This window comes from Nerophis ophidion, linkage group LG05 (assembly GCF_033978795.1).
Source record: "Nerophis ophidion isolate RoL-2023_Sa linkage group LG05, RoL_Noph_v1.0, whole genome shotgun sequence".
Classification (NCBI taxonomy): domain Eukaryota; kingdom Metazoa; phylum Chordata; class Actinopteri; order Syngnathiformes; family Syngnathidae; genus Nerophis; species Nerophis ophidion.
In genome coordinates this window covers 81,081,410-81,098,949 of record NC_084615.1, presented here as the reverse complement: position 1 = coordinate 81,098,949, position 17,540 = coordinate 81,081,410, and the positions used below count along the sequence as shown (strand labels likewise).

The following is a 17,540-nucleotide window of genomic DNA, read 5'->3' as shown; positions in this document are numbered from 1 at the left end:
TAGGACTAAAGTTAAAGTTTTCGTTGTATATTAGTCCATTTGACCTTTAATTGTATCACCCATTGAATGCGTTACTTTTGACTCCATTAACACATGATCATGCATTTCCAAAGCATTGTATTTTCCTTTCCCAGGATCCATGATTATGCACAACCCACAATTCAAAATCAGATCGAATATATGGAAACCTTGTTAATGTCACTCAAAACACCAAACATCAAAACCGCAATTATTCATTTGCATTTGTCCAAACCAAAACCTCACCCACGAATGGGCTTGCACAAGGAATCATAAAACACCACCTTGTATTTTAAATGTACCCACGAAAGGGTTGCAATCATTCACAACATCTCCTGGAAAATACCCACTAACCACCAATGCATTGGATTTTTTGTTGCTGTCTTTGTGTGCACACACTGTTATATGGCCATATATAATCCCGTGTAGCGCGCTACATACCTTTACTTCATGCTGGCCTGTGACTTTGTTCTTGTCTTCAAAAGATTTTCTTCGAAAAGAGTTCCATATCTTTGAAAAGAGTACACAACTTCAAACAGCGCTGCTCAGCTGTCGCTCCAAAGTGATATCTGTTTGTCGAGACATTATGTATTTTGCATCTAAAGGTCGGAGGTTCTGATGATAGTGAAAGCTAAGAGATGAACAATGTCTCCCTCGTTCAGAATACGCAAATTCACACTTATTTAGTTAGTTCTCGAATAAAAATTTGAATTTTTGCCCCATTTGAGAAAAATCCCTCAGAGTATTTTACTATTTCTTTTTTTTTAGTTACTTAAGTGAAATGTTTTAAAAATAGAATGTGAGGTTACAGTGCACTTGACCTTAACATATATAATAATCATTGTTTGAGTTTGTGCCAAATTTGAGGAAAATCTATCAAAGAATTCTTGAGATATGGCTTTAACAATGTGCTAAGTTAAGACAAAATCATAAAAACAAATATATAAAAAAATACACAAGACCTGCTGTCACATTGTTTTGTTCATGTAAACATTGTTTTATACCATATTGTGTACAGATTCTAAACTGTAATGCACTTTTTGTTGTATTTCCATTTTTCGGCATTATTCGATATTTTGATTGTTGTCAGCCATTTTGGGCCAAAGTGTTCTTTATTTTATTTTATTTATTTATTTTTACTTCCTCTTACAACAAAGTATCTGCTGTAAATTTTAATGTATAAAACATTATTGTTAATGTACCATGTGTATGTTCAATTGTACAGGTTGCTATTCACTTACTTTGAAGCATTTTTTTTTCATTTGTTTTGTATGTTTCATGGTTTAAATTCAAATTAAAGTATATCAATGCTAAAATACCTGTATCAAATGTTAGGTATATGCATTAATGTCAATTTGTTAGAGAGAGTCTGTTTCCAGAATGAATGTAAATATATTTACAAGAAAAAAAAAGCTGCATAAGATTTTCGTTTTTTTGTCATTCCTATTTTTATACATTTATGGCTCTTAAAAAAACTGCCAGGATATTTTGCGGAGAACGTTTAACCTAATGTCCACAATGGCATTGTGTAGGCAAAAAAAGAGTAGTGCCCAGACGTGGGAACGAAAATCACTTTCTAGCCACTTTTTCCTGGTTCACCTTATGGCCTATAACTAAGAGTTTCCCGCTTGTCTCCAACCTTTCCCCCATGCATTCCTGAGAGTGTGTGCCTCACCGACACTCTGCTGTTAACAGGCGGCCTTTCTTCTTAAATACATTATTACATTGTAAAATAACAGACACTTTACTTTTGCTTGTCCTTACGTTTTGGACGCATGGCTGCAATGGTTGTGATCTCTCGGATGCAGAATTTTAGAATAGAATAGAAAGTACTTTATTGATCCCTGGGGGAATTCAGCACCACAGTTCGCTCACAATAGACAATAATAATTTACACCAGTAAAACCAGCAAACCAGCGAACCAGTAATTACAGTCTGCAAATTGTGTTGTTGTTGAATGATATTTATCAGATTTAAAATCAAGTAAAGTTGATATACTTGTCTGTCTATCTGTGTTGGGCCTGCGATGAGGTGGCGACCTGTCCAGGGTGTACGCCGACTTCCGCCTGAATGCAGCTGAGATAGGCTCCAACACACCCCGCCATCCCTAAAGGGACACACAGTCGATAAAGGGATGGATGGATCATTGGTGGCCGTGATTTTTTGTGTAGACACCATGAAAACATACATTTAGATTGAATCGTTCATGACTTGCCCATCACGATGACTCGTTGGCCCCGCCCCTAAGTGACGCATGCGTGGAGGATATGTTCTTCGCAGCAAAGTCCTCCTTTACTCCACACACGCTTCTAAGCCTCGGCACATCTACTAACTACACTTTATTCATCCTCCGTGTCAGCATCAACTCCACTCGTCTCACTCAACTTTGGACATTATTAGGCCCGCTTAGATTGCTCCTTGTTTGAGCGCGCTAGTTAGCTTAGCATGCTAGTTAGCTTAGCTTGTTAGCCGCTAACAAAGAGACGCGGATTTGATCAACACATCGCTTAGTTCACGGTGGCAGAGGGGTTAGTGCGTCTGCCTCACAATACGAAGTTCCTGCAGTCCTGGGTTCAAATCCAGGCTCGGGATCTTCCTGTGTGGAGTTTGCATGTTCTCCCCGTGAATGCGTGGGTTCCCTCCGGGTACTCCGGCTTCCTCCCACTTCCAAAGACATGCACCTGGGGATAGGTTGATTGGCATCACTAAATTGGCCCTAGTGTTTGAATGTGAGTGTGAATGTTGTCTGTCTATCTGTGTTGGCCCTGCGATGAGCTGGCGACTTGTCCAGGGTGTACCCCGCCTTCCGCCCGATTGTAGCTGAGATTGGCGCCAGCGCCCCCCGCGACCCCAAAAGGGAATAAGCGGTAGAAAATGGATGGATGGATGGATCGCTTAGTTAAGATCAAATGTGAGTGTAAAGTGTTGTGATTGTGTGAAAATGTGCGAAAGAACCATAGCAGAGTACGAGGAGGAACTTTGTCCAACTAAAGAGGAGAAGGAGCGACCACATCAAAAACATCAAGTTGTGTTACACAGAACAGGTTTGTTTACTTCTTACTCTCACATCTTTACTAACTTTATATTTCATCATTAATATGATGTGTTTGATTAATAATTTATCAATAGGTGTACTCAGACACATGATTGTTATTGTGTTATTAATGTGATTATCAGACAGCAGTCATTTCCATTAGATAATGTTCAAATATAGGTGATTTGGCACACTTATAATTAAAAAAACAAAAATAATGTTATTTTTCATCAGATATGTAGTAGTATTGTATATGTGGATGGGGGCCCTGCTTTGGTAATAATGTGTACCCCTTTCAGAGATCACATTTAGTTCCACTTCAAACATTCACATGTTCCACAATGAGATGAGATGGTATAACGTGAACAGTTCTGGAACTTTCTAACTCGGGGGAAAGAACGGGATCTCGTTGGAAGCGCGATGTATGAGCAGACGTCGTTTGGGTATAACAAAATGATGGCTGCCAATTTAGTTTACAACTTCACTACATCAGTAGTTGTCAAACCTTTTTCACCAAGTACCAACTCAGAAAATACTTGGATTTCCAAGTAGCACCATCATGAACAGCATTAAAATACAGTAGCATAGTAGGCCTTAATTATTCATTAAAAACAAGGAAGACACATTATTTAAAGAGTATATTTAATATTTTAGTTACTGTAACATTACACACTGTTTGAACAGTAACACAGTGTTTGCATGTTGGAAAATAAAACAATGTACATAAAAAATGAAATAATATTTGGCGTACCATTAGGTGATACCCGCGTACCACTAGTGGTACACGTACCACAGTTTTAGAATCCCTGCTCGATCGGTTCAAGAAGACATGATCAATGCACGCGTGTGCAGAGACAAGGTCACTTCCATTTTATTTGTTTTACGTCAGTTATGTTCCTGCATGTTGTCACTACTATAGTTTTCTTTTTTGCAATCTTTATTTGAATAACAATTTCACATAAAAGATGACATGCTGATCATTTAAAAAATTATGGAGCTCCTAAAGGGACATGGGTACAATTTTTTTGAGATATGTATCTTGTGCGCACCAGAAACTATGATGCAGCTTCCTCAGTTGACCTCTGACCTGGTCCACAGAGATGACTAATGTTTGCGTATAGGTGGTGCAGGAGGAGGAGGAGGAGGGGGTTGCAACCATGGCTGGGGGGGAGAAGAACGGGGAGTGGATGCAATGAGGAGTGGGGGGTGGGGAGAACAGTACAGGTTAAACCGGTTGAAGAAGGTATTCATCTCATTGGCCCTCTCTATTGTCCCCCCTACTGCTCTGGTCTTTGTCTTGTGGCCTGTGATGGTTTTCACACCTTCCCAGACCTCCATCATGTTGTTCTGCTCCAGCTTCTTCCTGTAGCTGTCCTTAGTCTTCTTTACATGTCCTTTCACCTCCCGCTGTGCTGCTCTCATTGCCTCCCTGTCTCCACTCCTGAAGGCAGCTTTCTTCTTGTTGAGCACAGCTTGAACCTCCTGTGTTACCCAGAGTTTGTCATTAGGGTAGCACTGAACAGTCTTAGCAGGGCAGGCCACGTCTGGCAGAAGTTGAGGTAATCCGTAGAACAGTGAGTCTGACCATCAATGTCCTCACCATGTGGAAACTGTGTTCCATTTGTCTGTCACAGAATGACATCACACTAAGATGTTCAGTGACAGTTTTATTTAGCTATTTAGCATTTTTGTTCAGTATCAATCAATCAATCAATGTTATTTATACAGCCCTAAATCACAAGTGTCTCAAAGGGCAAAAAAAAGGGCAGTAAACATCTTCCAAACAAAGTGTTTGCGAGTGAAATTTTCTGAAATGTGTAGGTATATTCTTGCTATCGTTTATATTTTCATAATGTATAATATTGTGTTTTAGAGAAATGCTTTGACATTCTTGTCAGGTTCAAACACCGATGACATCTATTTGACAAGACAAGAAGCAAAGAAATCAAACAGAGACAGGATTCAATTTAGCGCATGAGGAGAAACGTCTGGGCTGCAACTTCGTACAGTTTCCCACCACGCTTTGACGAGGGAGTTCCACGCTTCCTCTTTTATTTGGGCCTTTTCTGATTACATAGCTGCAGCTGTTTTTAAAGGGATGGGGGGGGGGTCGTAAGCAGCTTTTGCACTCGGTCGTAAACAGTTTAAAGAAATGGTCTGCTTTGTAGATCTCAGGTCAGGAAAAGGTCTTCCTGTGGCTGTCAATAGATCAAAGAAACCGACACCTCCATGTTGCATCCCATTGCAGACAGTTGAGTTTTACAAGCCTTTTGTTTGATAAGATGAAAGACAGCTTTGGTCTTCTCGCAGGGGACCTGAACTCAATGGAACACAAAGTTTTTTCATAACTTCCATCCATCCATTTTCTACCGCTTATTCCCTTTTGGGGTCGCGGGGGGCGCTGAACTTATATACAATTATTCTGAAAATTTTGTTATTATTGTTAATATCATATGGAATCAATTATTGGTCGCAGTAAAGTGGCAAATTGGGTACTTTTTAGCTCTAAAAAGGGTATTTCAACAAGTAAACAGTACAGTAGGTACTTGATTTTGATAGATGTAATGCTCATAATGCTCATAGGGACTGCGTGGCGTAGTGGGAGAGTGGCCGTGCGCAACCCGAGGGTCCCTGGTTCAATCCCCATCTAGTACCATCTTCGTCATGTTCGTTGTGTCCTGAACAAGACACTTCACCTTTGCTCCTGATGGGTGCTGGTTGGCGTCTTGCATGGCAGCTCCCTCCATCAGTGTGTGAATGTGTGTGTGAATGGGTAAATGTGGAAATAGTGTCAAAGCGCTTTGAGTACCTTGAAGGTAGAAAAGCGCTATACAAGAACAACCCATTTATTTTATCATAAGGGTATACTAGTAAACTATGCAGAGATGAGATTTGTCAGTATCAAAATATTACTTGAAATCAAATTTTGGCAGCAGCAGAGTGGTTGTTTCGGTATATTTTAGCTTTGTGAAGGGTATTTCTACAAGTATACAGTACAGTAGGTACTTCCATCAATCAATCTTCTTCCGCTTATCCGAGATCGGGTCGCGGGGGCAGCAGCCTAAGCAGGGAAGCCCAGACTTCCCTCTCCCTAGCCACTTCGTCTAGCTCTTCCCGGGGGATCCCGAGGCGTTCCCAGGCCAGCCGGGAGACATAGTCTTCCCAACGTGTTCTGGGTCTTCCCCGTGGCCTCGTACCGGTTGGACGTGCCCTAAACACCTCCCTCGGGAGGTGTTCGGGTGGCATCCTGACCAGATGCCCAGATGCCGAACCACCTCATCAGACTCCTCTCCATGTGGAGGAGCAGCGGCTTTACTTTGAGTTCCTTCCGAATGGCAGAGCTTCTCACCCTATCTCAGTAGGTACTTGATTTATATATATATATATATATATATATATATATATATATATATATATATATATATATATATATATATATATATATATATAATGCTCATTAGAGTATTCTAGTAAAATAAGCAGAGATGAGATGTCTCAATATCAAACTATTATTTAAAATACATTTTTGGCAGCAACAAAGTGGCCATTTGGGTAGATATTTGCTCTAAAAAGGGTATTTCAACAAGTAAACAGTACAGTAGGTACTTGATATTGATATATGTAATGGTCATAAGGGCATTCTAGTAAAATGCGTGTGTGTAAATATGCGATGTGTAAATATCAAAATATTACATCAGATCACTTTTTGATTGAAGATTCAAGAGCGTTTATTGTCATATGCACAGTTAAACACACAGTTTGCCGTACAATGAAAATCTTACTTTGCTAGTCCACCCTTCAACAAGTCACACGGTACTTAGCTAAAAATAAAAATAAAAATGTATATACAAGGCACAGTAAGTAACATAACATTATTGCACATTCTGATTGACAGTCAACAGTATAAATATGGAGGTGACCTTGGGTCACAGCAGCAGTTAAAGTGTCTTTAGTGATCAACGGTGAAACGTGTCTACAGTGATGGTTCACAGTTAGGGGGTGGTCATTGTAGGTGTCTTTTGTTCAAAAAGACAAAAGTAAAGACGGGGGGTTGGGGGGGAGCTGGCATTCAAAAGTTAGCATTCACAAGCCTGATGGCCTGTGGGTAAAAACTGTTTGTCAGTCTTGTAGTCCTGGATTTCAGGCTCCTGTATGGTCTGCCTGATGGTAGGAGGCTGAAGAGACTGTGTACTGTCCTTGATGATGATGTGTGCTCTCCTGGTGGCCCTGGTAGACTACATGTCCTGTAGTGAGGGGAAGGCTGCTCCTGATATGTACTGAGCAGTTTTAGTCACTCGCTGGAGTGCCTTCCTGTCCTTAGCAGTGCAGTTTCCATACCAGACCGTGATTGAGCTGGTAAGGACACTCTCAACCGTACTTTTATAGAAGTCGCTGAGAATTTTGGGTGGCATGCCAAATTTTCTCAGCTTTCTTAGGAAATACAGTCACTACTGGCCTTTCTTTATTGTTTGTTGGGTGTTGTGATCCCAGGTGAGGTCCTCGCTGATGTGAGTCCCGAGGAATTTAAAGGTTTTCACCCTGTCCACCTTTGTCCCACCTATGTACATCATCTCCTTGGTCTTGTCTGTGTTCAAGGAGAGATTATTATCCTTACACCAGGCCACCAGTTCCGCTACCTCCCTTCTGTACGTAGTATCATCTGCAAACTTGATGACAGTGGTGTTTGGCAGTCGTGTGTGAAGAGGGTGTACAATAGGGGGCTCAGCACGCAGCCTTGGGGGGTCCCAATGCCTAGAACCTTTGTGCCTGATGTCTGGTTGCCGAATCTGACTGACTGGGGCCGGTTTGTGAGAAAGTTCAAGACCCAGTCACAGAGAGTTGGTGTCAGACCAACAGTGATGAGTTTAGCAGTGAGTTTTTGTGGGATGACCGTGTTAAAAGTAGAGCTGTAGTCGATGAATAATAGCCTGGCATAGGTGTCCTTGCCCTCTACGTGGGTGAGGGTGGTGTGGATGACGGGGTTGACTGCAACCTCAGTGGACCGATTCTGCCGGCAGGCAAACTGTAGAGCAGGGGTCACCAACGCGGTGACCGCGGGCACCAGGTCGCCTGTTAGGACCAGATGAGTCGCCCGCTGGCCTGTTCTAAAAATAGCTCAAATAGCAGCACTTACCAGTGAGCTGCCTCTATTCTTTAAATTGTATTCATTTCCTCGCAAGCTGGTCTCGCTTTGCTCGACCTTTTTAATTCTAAGAGAGACAAAACTCAAATAGAATTTGAAAATCCAAGAAAATATTTTAAAGACTTGGTATTCACTTGTTTAAATACATTCATTTATTTTCTTATAACTTTCAGAAAGACAATTTTTTGAAGAAAAAAAACTACCTTAAAATTGATTTTAGGATTGTTAAACACATTCACCTTTTTACCTTTTCAATTCCTTCCTCTTCTTTCCTGTCAATTTAAATCAATGTTCAAGTATTTTTTTTTTTATTGTAAGGAATAATAAATACATTTTAATATAATTCTTCATTTTAGCTTCTGTTTTTTCGACAAAGTATCCATCCATCCATTTTCTACCGCTTATTCCCTTTCAGGGTCGCAGGGGGCGCTGGCGCCTATCTCAGCTACAATCGGGCGGAAGGCAGGGTACACCCTGGACAAGTCACCACCTTATCGCAGGGCCAACACAGAGAGACAGACAACATTCACACTCACATTCACACACTAGGGACCATTTAGTGTTGCCAATCAACCTATCCCCAGGTGCATGTCTTTGGAGACAAAGTATATTAGTGAAATATTTCTTCAAACTTATTATGATTAAAATTCAGAGAAATTATTCTGGCAAATCTACAAAATCTGTAGAATCAAATTTAAATCTTATTTCAAAGTATTTTGAATTACTTTTAAAATTTTTGTTATGGAAAATCTAGAAGAAATAATGATTTGTCTTTGTTAGAAATATCGCTTGGTCCAATTTATTATATATTCTAACAAAGTGCAGATTGGATTTTAACCTATTCAAAACATGTCATCAACATTCAAAAATTAATATTAATCAGGAAAAATGACTAGTGATGTTCCATAAATTATTTTTTTAAATTGTTTCAAAAAGATTCAAATTAGCTAGTTTTTCTCTTCATTTTTTTCGGTTGAATTTGGAATTTTAAAGATAAACTGTTTTTAAAAATTGTATTTTAATTTTTTTCGTGTTTTCTCCTCTTTTAAACTGTTCAATTAAGTGTTTTTTTTCATCATTTATTCTCTACAAAAAAAAACTTCCGTAAAAAGAAAAAACATTTACGACAAAATGACAGACAGAAATATCAATTTTTTATATATATAGATTTGTTTATTAAAGGTAATTTGAGCAAATTGGCTATTTCTGGCAATTTATTTAAGTATGTATCAAACTGGAAGCCCTTCGCATTGATCAGTACCCAAGAAGTAGCTCTTGGTTTCAAAAAGGTTGGTGACCCCTGCTGTAGAGGGTCCAGTGTGTCTGGGATGGTCTTCTTGATGTGTGACATGACTATCCTCTCGAAGCACTTCATCACTATTGGGGTGAGTTGTCTAGTATGTTTACTATTTTATTTAGGAAAAACTTTCAATAAGAATCATATGTTTAATGTACCCGAAGATTTTTTGTTAAAATGAAGCCAATAATGTACTTTTTTGTGGTCCCATTTATTTAGAGAAGTATTGAAAAGTATCAAAATACATTTTGGTATAGGTCCCGGTACTATAATATTGGTATCGGGACAACACTAGTAAGAACAGAAGTCATTGGTTGATTCTTTGACCACCTTAGTAGTCATTTTTTCACTGGAGAGATTAGTCTCTACGATGCAACCAAGATAGGTAATCTCATTTTTGTTTGTTATTATATTGTCACCCACTTTGACTATGAAGTTATCTACTTTTCTGAGGTTAGGAATTGACCCAAAGACCTGTGTACTTGCAAGTACCGAGGCAAGTCTTATTTCGGCAGTTTCTCATTGAAAGCCTTGCTAGTCTAGGTCTTGAGGATTCTAGCTTCTCTTGTTTTGTGGCCGTCAGCCTCGGTTCTGTTCTTCATGGGTACAGAAAATGATGGAATGATCACTTAAGCCTCATACAGTAGTTCCACTTGTGGTGATTTGAGACTGGTCAGAAGTAACAAGGAGGTCTATGAAGGTTTAAAAGGACTCACTCACCCTGGTAGTTTGCTTAATGAGCTAAGTGAGACAATGTTGGTGGCACAGTTTAGTGAAGGTTTTAAAAATGGGTGCATCCTTTCAGGACATATCTGTGTTCCAGTCCCCAAGAAGTAAACCTGTATCAACATGTTTACATAAAACCCACACAGTCACTAAATACATTTTATACTGTAAACAAATCTAATCAAAGTTATAATTTCACTTCCTAAATCTGACTTGCAAGTATCAATAAGTGAACATAAACAATTATTTTCAATAACTAAAGTAGTCAAAACTTGAATTATTAAGGTGACTGACTTTCCTTCAGCGTGTCGTAGATGGTCTCCAATTCCTAAAGAGGAATTATTGATGGAGATACTCCATAAAACAGCACATAGTAAAACATGTTTTTGTGAAAGTTCCTTTTGGCCCAGCCAACAAAATGACCACCAAAAAATATTTTGCATGATCACAAAAACATACCATGAATGTTTTTGCAGTGATTTTAGAATTAGATTTTTTAAATTTCCAAGATGTTTTAGTTATAGTAATAACTATGGCATTAAAAGAATATGGTTAAGTTTACAGATAAAGTTTAGGTGTCATAGACCGTATACACAAAACAATATTTACACACTTTACATCAGTGAAGTTAAGAATGCTTCAATCAATGCTGCCTCGTACTTATAAAAACTTTTCAAATTGCCCCGCATCAAATTTCCAAGTCTGTTTTTGTACTCACTGTACCACTTTTGAATTAATTTTAGGAAAAAAGAAGGTATTTCCTGTGTTTTTATTGGTTGTTTTGCTACACACTTTTAACACAACACAGGAAAGAACACAAATAATGTCATTGTGTTAACAGTGTCAGTCCAAAACTATTCATATTTTCCATTCATTTTATTTACTTATTTACCCAACAGATGTCCAGCAGCCCCCTCACATTAAAGAGGAAGAGGAGGATCCACAGCCCCCTCACATTAAAGAGGAAGAGGAGGATCCACAGCCCCCCCTACATTAAAGAGGAAGAGGAGGAAGTGTGGATCGGTCAGGAGGGAGAGTGTCTTGTAGGGCAGGAGGAGGCTGATGTCAGCAAGTTTCCACTGACTGTTGTCTCTGTGAAGACTGAAGAGCATGAAGACAAACCACCTGAGTCCTCACAGCTTCATCACAGTCCAAGTAAGCACAACATTTTATTCTCAGGGCATTCAATCCATCACAACTGGACTCTTCACTTTGTCTTACAAGACCTTTGTCCTCTCATCCAAGTAGGCTTCATCACTTCATGTTCATACACTTCAAGTCTTGAATATACTCATTGGAATTTAGAGGGGAACTGCACTTTTTTGAGGAATTTTTCTATCGTTCACAATCATTATGAAAGACACAACGGTTGATATATTTACACACAAAAAATCACATTCTAACTGGGCTGGGCAATATGGCCTTTTAATAATATCTCAATATTTTTAGTCCACATCACGATACAGCATATATATGTGGATATTTTGCCTTAGCCTTGAATGAACACTTGATGCATATAATCACAGCAGTATGATGATTCTATGTGTCTACATTCAAACATTCTTCTTCATACTGCATTCATATATGCTACTTTTAAACTTTCATGCAGAGAGGGAAACCACAACTAAGTCAAATTAGCAAAAGTGTATTTATTAAACAGTGGCACAAACATTCATGTCATTTCCAAACAGAAAGTGAAAGATTGTCAGAGACATTTTAAAACAAGCTATTAGTGCACTTTTGTGCATGATGTCACTAAGATGAAATATCAAAACAACACTAAATTACAGTGCACTTTGTGTACAGAAGGCCACTACAATAGTGTCAAACAAATAAAGTGCACTTTTGTGCATGATGTCACACAAGCTATTTCAATAAGTGTCAAATAAAAATGTGCTGCATAATAGGAAATCAAATAGTGTATGTCCTTCACTATGTGGTAGGTTCCTACGGACGTTATCTCCTTCTGTTGTTGACCAATTTTTTAATATGGGGTTGATGTGGAAATGGTTGCTTGGGCATTTTGTGGGTGTGGCACCAAACTGAGATGTTGACATGCAGAGTTTCAAGGACTCCTTATTCTTTAGCGGGTGACTTTTCAAATGATGCTACACATTAGCAGTGCTGCTACTTTTTGTAGCAACACTTTTGCCACATACTTTTCGGGCTGGGCGATAAAACAATAACAATATATATCGCGATAGACATGTGATCAATATCAATAAAAAATGGGGTCGATAGAACGTTCGATAATTTCACTGAGTTATGTTAGAAAAAAAATAGGAAGTAAGGCCCAGCTGGAACCGCACGGCACTTTGGGAGGTGTAGGCAGAGGAAGGGCTTTGGCCTCTCGACCTATCACGGCTGAGCCTGAACCGCAAGGCATTCTGGGAAATGCTAACAGGAAATAAAAAAAAGCAACAACGTCTAGCTGACCACGAGGAGTGAAACGAAATGGGAATATGAGTACGGCAGCACAAGAGGAAATTGTAAATAAAAAGTGAAGTTGCTTGAGTTATTTTTTTTATATGCTGAAGTTGGTTTGATTATTCCATAAATGACTGAAGAGGGCAAAAGGTTTGTTTTGTCACAGATGTTCAGACGCAAGTTTATTCCGATGTTTACAATATTTTGTAAGACTTGTTTGTTTCTGCTTGCTTAATTTGACTGTTATTTATTTGCATATATCGTTACCAATATGGCTTCAAAGCCTGAATTGTACACTACTAATTTCTTAATGACAATACTTTGCACATTTTGTTAGATTAAGCATTTATTTAATGTCAATATTTTGCACATCGACCAGTATTTTCATTTATAATGCTGACCTCGTTTGAAAGGTTAAAGGTTAAATTTAAAATAAAAGTATTTAATTTCAGCCTTTTTTCTCCTGGTCTTTATTTAAAATAGTTGTTTTTTTTTATATCAATAATTATCAATATCGACTGATATGAAACAGTTATATCGTGATACATTTTTTAGTCGTATCGCCCAGCCTTACATACTTGACATATTACGGTTGTCTCGATATATGGAGTATATTACATATATCGCCCAGCCCTAATTCTTACTCATAAATGTAAATAAAAGTCCACTTGCAATGGAGCCAATGGGAGGTCCTCTCTAAAATGAATGAGCTTTTTTTCAAAATGACACCATTTACACATTTTTCAACCGATTCAAACAATTCAACATATTCCACTAATTCTGGAAATTGAAATTACAACATTTTTCAACCCACCTAAACCGTTCCACCGTCAAATCAATCCTTTTAATCAGGACAGAAAACAAAGCTGTTTTTGAATTGGAAAAATTTCCAGTGTTCCCGAAATTAAAGAAATTCCATAAAACCATTCCTCAATTAAAAATGTTACGACTTCAACATTTCTAAACCGATTTGAAAAATTCCAACACCAACCATTTCAACTCATTCAGAACATTCACATTTTTTAGCATGTCCCAAAAAATTCCCGCTTTCCCCGAAATTCTCCAAAATTTCCATGAAATTCCCATTGAAAGGAATAAAATAAAAGTTCCACAACTCCCACATTTTTCATCTGATTCAAACCGTTCCAACTTCAAAATATTCAGTGTGTTCAGGAATTGTGTGCTCCCTTTCAACACTTATTAAAAGAAATTCCTGGATTTTCTGGAATTCCCGGTTTTTAGGGACATTTTCCCCATTCAAAATGAATTATCCATGTTTCAAATTTCCACAATTCCCACATGTTTCAAACCATTCTACCTTCAACACATTCAATTCATCCTGGAAATTCAAACAACCAGTTTTCCACATTCAACAACTTTACAGGAATTCACGTTTTTTTCTAACCTTATTTCCAACCTTCTTTAGTGCAATGACTCCTTTCACATTGTTCAACCCATTTCAACCGTTCCACTGTCAATACATTCCTCTGAGTCGGGACAAAAAATCATGTTGGTTTAAGAACTTAAAAAAATCCCGGTTTTCCCGAAGTTCAAACTCTTCAACATTCAAACTATTCTTACATTCATACTACATTCTGTCAACCTTTCAGTTCAACTTCAGCATTGGAGGATTCACACACAATTCTTTCAGGAATTGCTTCATCTAGTTAATATTATTACAATAATTAAATGTAGCTTACCACATTGAATGTGTGGACTGCATGACTGATGTCTTCTCAGTTCTCACTCTAACGCAATTTGAGTGTCTAGAAACACACTAAATTAATTCAATATTACTATTATTAATAAGGTAGACAAGTGATCTTTTGAAGGAGTAGTCAGTAATCTGATTACTTCTTCCCAGTTTAACTGTGGCGACATTATCTAAATGAAAGCAAAACAGATGTCATCTTTTTTGGCCAACATGCGTGACCCCGAATGGGACAAGCAGTAGACAATGGATGGATGGATGTTGACTATGCTCATGCTATTTTTAGAACAGACGTGTCTTTAAAGATAAATGTGAAAATGGCAGTAATTATTGTCCACCAGCAGGGGGAGCTCATCACTAGTACTTCTGCGTGGAGGCTGGCATGTGGTACATTATTTCCTGTGTGTGTATGACTTATTCAGAGGGAGAACAGCACACTTTCACGTATGGCGTCTACCATTAAGGATTGCAGGAATGACTTTTAGGATGTTTTTATATGAATAAGGAGGATTGGACGTTGGCCTGGGAAGGCATTCCCCTGAAGGTCTTCTTCATGTGTCAGCTGGAAGTACCCTGACTGCTGTGAGGGGAAACTGATGAGATTGTGAGATCATATGTTGGTGCAGGACAATGTCTCATGTGAATGAGCAAAGCTGGACTTTTCTGAAGAATGTTTGTTTTGTCCTGTCCCGCAGACCTCAATGAAGAACATCTACCTCATGAGCAGGAGGAGGAACCACAGTCCCCCCACATACACAAGGAAGAAGGGGTACCACAGTCCCAACACATCAAAGAGGGAGGAGAGGAGCCACATCCCCCCCACATTAAAGAGGAAGACGACACGCCACAGACCCATAATGTTAAACTGACCCTTCACAATAAAGGTCAAGCGGAGGACCCACTGATCTTACACATCAAAAAGGAAGAGGATGATCCACTGACCCCTCACTTTAAGGAGCAAGAGAACCCACTGAACCCTCACATTAAAGAGGAAGAGACGGACCCACTGACCCCTCACTTTAAAGAGGAAGAGGAGGACCAAGAGCCGCCGCACATTAAAGAGGAAGAGGAGGAAGAGGGCATCAGTCAGCCTAAATGGTTGGAGGAGTTCCCAGTGACTGGTGTCCCTGTGAAGAGTGAAGATGATGAGGTGAAAGGTGAAAGTGAGGAGAGGGGAGGGGGGGAGCCTCCAAGCAGCAGCTCAACACAACACATGACAACAGAAGCTGATGGAGACCACTGTGGAGGATCACAAGCAGACAAGCTCTTAGCTCCACTATCAGATAGTGAGGACACAACGTCACACTCTCCTGACACTGATGATGAAGACTCTAAAGATGATAAGACATGTCACACTGACAACACTCACTTCACATCTTCTCACTCTCACAAAACCTTTCAATACCGTCGTAATCTGAAAAGACACATGAGAAGACACACCGGAGAAAAACCTTTTATCTGTTCAAAATGTGGCAAAGGTTTTGTAGAAAGTCACAATTTGAAAATACACATGAGAACACACACCGGAGAAAAACCTTATGTCTGTTCAATCTGTGGTACATGTTTTGTACAAAGAATCAATTTGCAAGTACACATGAGAAGACACACTGGTGAAAAACCTTTTACCTGTTCTACCTGTGGTAAAGGTTTTACAGAAAGTCCGAGTTTGAAAGTACACATGAGAACACACACTGGTGAAAAACCCTTTTCTTGCTCAGAATGTGGTAAAGATTTTGTTCAAAGTAAACATTTGAAAGTACACATGAGAACACACACTGGTGAAAAATCACATTCCTGTTCAATCTGCAACAGAAGCTTTTGTGACCGATCAAGCCTTGTAGCACACATGAGAAGACACCCAGGAGAGAAAGTGTTGAGTTGCAGTGTGTGTGGTGAAAGATTGTCTTCTAAGTACCAGTGTAAGAAACACAAGTGTGCTGGTGAGAACAGCAGCAGCAAATGAAACTGCAGGATTTGAAATAAACTGTCCAGACTTTCATTTTGACTTTCTAACAACATCAGCACATATAACATGTGTGACATTGTTGTTTGTCTAACAATCTGTTTAATATCATTCTGCATTTATAGATTAGATATTTTTTATTAGTGTTTTTTTCAGTCAAGTAGATGCATTAATATGCGATATTGTGTACTTTTATTAAAAAATGGACAGAACAATTTGAGTAAAAAGGTGGGAGTAAACAGTACAAGACATATTTTACATGCAATAAACATTTTATGTGTGTGTGTGTATGTATATATATATATATATATATATATATATATATATACATATATATACATATACATCATACAATTTTAGACTCATTCATATGAAATATTGAAGTATTACATATTTGTATTTCCAATTGTTAATAATCCCATGGATTATCACCTTTATATGATATACATATGTACTGGTTCACATCTGAAACATCTAAAATCTATCTTCATTTTTATTTATTTTTACGTGTTGTGAAGAAACCCTTAATTGCTCCGTCGTAAGAACATCAGACTTTCATTCTGACTTCCAGGATTCAAGTCCATAACTTTTATGGATAGAGGGGCGTTGAGGGGATCGGGTTTGGTGACCGCAGGATTAGGTCTCTGCTTTTTGCAGATGATGTGGTCCTGATGGCTTCATCTGGCCAAGATCTTCAGCTCTCACTGGATCGGTTTGCAGCCGAATGTGAAGCGACTGGGATGAGACTCAGCACCTCCAAGTGTGAGTCCATGGTTCTTGCCCGGAAAAGGGTGGAGTGCCATCTCCGGGTTGGGGAGGAGACCCTGCCCCAAGTGGAGGAGTTCAAGTACATCGGAGTCTTGTTCACGAGTGAGGGAAGAGTGGATGGTGAGATCGACAGGCGGATCGTAATGCGGACGCTGTATCGATGAAGAAGGAGCTGAGCCGAAAGGCAAAGCTCTCAATTTACCGGTCGATCTACATTCCCATCCTCACCTATGGTCATGAGCTTTGGGTTATGACCGAAAGGACAAGATCACGGGTACAAGCGGCACAAATGAGTTTCCTCCGCCTGGGTGGTGGGTCTCTCCCTTAGAGATAGGGTGAGAAGCTCTGTCATCCGGGGGGACCTCAAAGTAAAGCCGCTGCTCTTCCACATGGAGAGGAGCCGGATGAGGTGGTTCGGGCATCCGGTCAGGATTTAGGGCACGTCCAACCGGT

The 17,540-nt window shown here is 39.2% G+C and overlaps 1 protein-coding gene across 3 annotated transcripts; it reads left to right on the top strand.

Moving 5' to 3' along the window:
* Nucleotides 1-2,230: 2,230 nt before the first annotated feature.
* On the top strand, nucleotides 2,231-16,603 carry LOC133553671 (oocyte zinc finger protein XlCOF8.4-like). 3 transcript variants are annotated; one of them, XM_061902144.1, is made up of 3 exons: nucleotides 2,231-3,062; nucleotides 11,118-11,373; nucleotides 15,052-16,603. In XM_061902144.1, exons 2-3 carry the CDS (start codon nucleotides 11,118-11,120, stop codon nucleotides 16,317-16,319), a joined length of 1,524 nt encoding a protein of 507 aa, XP_061758128.1. In that variant the 5' UTR covers nucleotides 2,231-3,062; the 3' UTR covers nucleotides 16,320-16,603. The 3 variants fall into 3 exon arrangements, with proteins under 3 accessions (XP_061758128.1, XP_061758129.1, XP_061758127.1); XM_061902143.1 differs by lacking the exon at nucleotides 2,231-3,062 and adding an exon at nucleotides 8,729-9,580; XM_061902145.1 differs by lacking the exon at nucleotides 11,118-11,373.
* The last annotated feature ends 937 nt before the right edge of the window (nucleotides 16,604-17,540 follow it).